Source organism: Octodon degus, unplaced genomic scaffold (genome assembly GCF_000260255.1).
Source record: "Octodon degus isolate 3935 unplaced genomic scaffold, OctDeg1.0 scaffold00067, whole genome shotgun sequence".
Classification (NCBI taxonomy): Eukaryota; Metazoa; Chordata; class Mammalia; order Rodentia; family Octodontidae; genus Octodon; species Octodon degus.
In genome coordinates this window covers 4,249,657-4,253,367 of record NW_004524643.1, presented here as the reverse complement: position 1 = coordinate 4,253,367, position 3,711 = coordinate 4,249,657, and the positions used below count along the sequence as shown (strand labels likewise).

Genomic DNA, 3,711 nt, shown 5'->3' with positions numbered 1-3,711 from the left:
TAAGTGTCACTGACTAGCAACAGACTTTCCCATGTGCTGTCCTACCAAAACTTTTATCCTAGGTCACTGTTAGCAGAGGCCAGAGACACAAAGAATAGCAACTTTGCAAGCAGCTAAACCTTTCAGATCTTGCCTCAGAGTTGGCTCTCTGTGCTTCAGTCCTTTCTAACCCCAGCACCAGACGAGAAACACAGACACTGCCATGTGTAACAACCCATCCCCGAAGCCTGTGGCTTAGCACGGCAACCCTTCATTGCCTCAGCCTCTGACAGTAAGGGCTGGGGCCTCCTTCTGAGAAGCTCCCCCACTAACCTGTGGTCTACATGGTGTTGGGGTATCAGCAGGGCCATATGTGTTGGTGGCCTAAGTCATTGGATCTCACATCTTCATGGAGGCTGCCTCAGGCTTCCCAGCCAGCAAGTGGAGACAGAAGCTGCCAAGCACCCCCAGGCCTGGAGCTTGCCCAGCACAGCACTTCTGCTGCATCCTCTATGACCAGGGCCAGCCAGACTCAGTGTGTGAGGTGGGCCGCCCAAGGATGGGGATTCAGGGGGGACTGCTTGCTCTCACTGGTACGTTAGAAACCATGACTCCTGTCCTGGTAGGCAGCAGTCTCATGTGAAGGGTGAGGAGGGAGAGGGGATGCAGGCTTGATCTCATGGGGTGGGGAAGGAAGGGCTGTTTGTCAGGGTGGGTGCTGGCTTCGTCCCCCCTCCAAGCTCTGTGCACTTGCTGTTCCCCTGCCACCAGCAAGAGCCCAGCTACCAGCTTTACCCACTCTATCTAGAATTTCAAGGTGAATATAAGAGGGAAGAACTTTTGAAGGGATGAAGCAGTCAGCACCTTAGGAAGCCTCTTGGAGACCAAGCTTGAAGACATGGGCACACGGAGCATCTTGAGTCGTGCGGCTTTCCAGCCCAGATTCTTGCGAGACAGTGGCCATGGGAGCTCACAAGGCCATTTCTGTACAGGCTGGTGTGAGACACAGCTTGCCCTGCAGTCAGCTGAGTTTTCACCAGGCTGGAGTGAGAACACCCAGCACATACACAGGGCAAAGTTCCCATTGTTTGAAAGGATCACTTGAATGACAACAAAGGGCAAACATTTGTCACTTTGCAGAAGCTGGAAACCTGAAAGGGTTAGATAACAAAGACGCTGACTGACAGAATCAGGGACAAGAACATTTTGACATCCAGAAAGATGGTGTGAACATTTACAGAGAGTAAGCTAAATAGAATGCATGTAAGGTCCTACATTTTGGCTCTCACACACATGCCCACATACATGTGCATCCATGAAATCACGAAAGGGAGGCCTGACTTAGTAGCACCACATGAAAAGAACTTGTGTGTGTTTCCAGCAAGCTTAATTTGGGTCAAAAGAAGGCAGAGTTGATGGATCTTGGACTATAGTATTAAGAGCATATAGTCTTGATTAAGGAAGTTACTGCTATTTGGTGTAGTGCAGTCTACATAAAATGTGTTAAGTTAACTGTTGGGTACATAAATTAACAGTATTCAAGAAAAACTAACATTCAAGTTCTGGCCAGACAGCTTAGCAGACTAAAGCATCTGCTTAGGCAGGCACAGGGACTGGGGTTCAATCCCTAGAGTGCTGTGCTGGCCCTGCCCCCGGGGCATGCTGAGACGGTGACTGAAACTGGGCATGGTGGGGTGCACCTGTAATCCCAGCACTTGGGAGGCTGAAAACAGGAGGATCACTAGGGGTCCGATCTGTGTAGTAAGACCCTGTAGACCCTGTACCAAAATATATTAATATTCATAGAGAAGGTGATATTGATAAAAGAATTTGAAATCGTGAGCTATAAGGAGACATAAGAGGTAGCTAAAGATGCTTGACCAAGAGACCTCCTTAACAAGGTCTTACAGAAGGTCCTCAAGTCTACAGGGCGATTATGTAGAAGAGGGTCTTGATCTGTTCTCTGTGGCACTTAGGTAAATCCCCCTGAATTAGTGAATGGAAGTCAAGAGTCCTGTCATTTGAAGAACAGAAGAAGTAAGGACATGTAGCCATTGAAGTGGCCTAATTAATAACAGACTTGAACCAAGCATGGTGGCATATGCCTGTAATCCATTTTTTGAGGCTGATGCAGGAGAGTTGTAAGTTTGAGACAAGCCTGGGCAGGGTAACTTAGTGAGGTAGAGAGACTGTCTTATGTAGCTCAGTGCAGAGGCCCTGGGTTCAATCCCTGGTCACACATGTACACGCACACACACACACTAGACTTCTTCATATTCCTTATGGTCTCCTGAGTAGACAGTTGAGCCACTGGTTCAAAACCTCCTCTAAAATTCGGCCCACCCAGCCACGAGGCGTCCTAGGCCCTCATCCGAGACACCGTGATAGACACAGGCACGGAGCTGTCACATGCCAAGGCTTCAGTGCTGCTGCTGAGGGCCCTGACAGTTGAAATAAAGCTGAGGCGCCATGGCTTTGTGACAGCAGGCAGCAGCCCAGGAGCACCTGCTCCTGCCACCCGCCTGCTAGAAAGGGGAAGATCATTTTCCTCTTCGTTTTTTTCCTTTTGGAGCTTTGCTATGCTGACTTCCCGGAAACCGAAGAAGACTGTGGGAGTGGGGTGGCTTCTCTAGCCTCCTCCCGTGGGGGTCAGCTCACGTAAAATGTTTACTGTGCCCCTCTTCCCCGCCCCGCTCTGTGCTGAGGCTGTATCTCTTCTCCCTGACAGAGGAGCTGAAGGAGAAGCTGACAGAGTATGTGGACAAGGTGAACAGCCAGAAGCCGGGCTTCATCAAAGTCGTGCGCCACAGCAAGCAGGAAGGCCTCATCCGCTCCAGGGTCAGTGGCTGGCGGGCAGCCACAGCCCCCGTGGTGGCACTCTTCGATGCCCATGTGGAGTTCAACGTGGGCTGGTAAGTGCCTGGGAGAAGGGCAGCAGGGGTCACATGGAAGGCCGGGGGCTTTGGCTGAGGGGCATGAGCATGTTAGGAGAGACTTCTAGGGACAAGTGAGATGTAGGAATGAGGGACCTAGGGGCCGGGGAGATGGCTCAGTAGACTACGCACTTCCCTGGCAAGCGCAAGAGCCTGAGTTCAATCCCCAGTTCCGCAAAAAAAGAAAAAAAAAAAAATGGTTAACAAGGAATGAGGGACCCAAACTACAGGACTGCAGGGTTGGAGGTCTCCAGGTCAACACACAACACCTAAGGGTTTGTGACATTGGGTGTGGTCTCCCAGGAGGTGAGACCAGGAAAAGGAGTACACACTGATGCCAAAGCAGAGAGATTCTGCAATAGCCGGGATGGCAGAGCTAGGACAGAGGCGACCCAGGTGTCTCGCCTTGTGTGGTGGTGGCTTGATCTTGCCTGAGCTTGTGGGAATGCCGGGCCGGAGGCAGCAGACAATCTCAGATTCTCCCTACCAGAGAAGCAAGTCTCAGCAGATCCTCCTTTCTTCTTTGGTCAGGGTAGCTAGGGCTGAGTGGGGTAAGTGAGCTGGCAGAGGCCTCCATGGCAGCCACCAGAAAGTAAATAAGGCATGTGACAGTGACGTCTCTGCAGGCCCCAGGTATAATGCCACCTCCCCCCCCCCCTCCCCCCCCCCATGTCACTCAGCCAGCTGATTATGGACTGACACCTCAGTGAAATGGGAGGCAGCGGGTAGTGCACCCTGGAGGTGGCGGCACAGCTTGCACGGCCCGGGTCAGGGACAGAAGGACTCGCGGAGCAGGATT

General features: G+C 51.8%; 1 protein-coding gene across 1 annotated transcript in view; it reads left to right on the top strand.

Moving 5' to 3' along the window:
- Galnt18 (polypeptide N-acetylgalactosaminyltransferase 18) overlaps positions 1–3,711 on the top strand; it is a 346,030-nt gene that overhangs the window by 239,307 nt on the left and 103,012 nt on the right. The window contains exon 4 of the mRNA XM_004634877.2: positions 2,708–2,891. Within this exon, the coding sequence (XP_004634934.1) occupies positions 2,708–2,891 (184 nt within the window). The remainder of the gene's footprint in view (positions 1–2,707; positions 2,892–3,711) is intronic.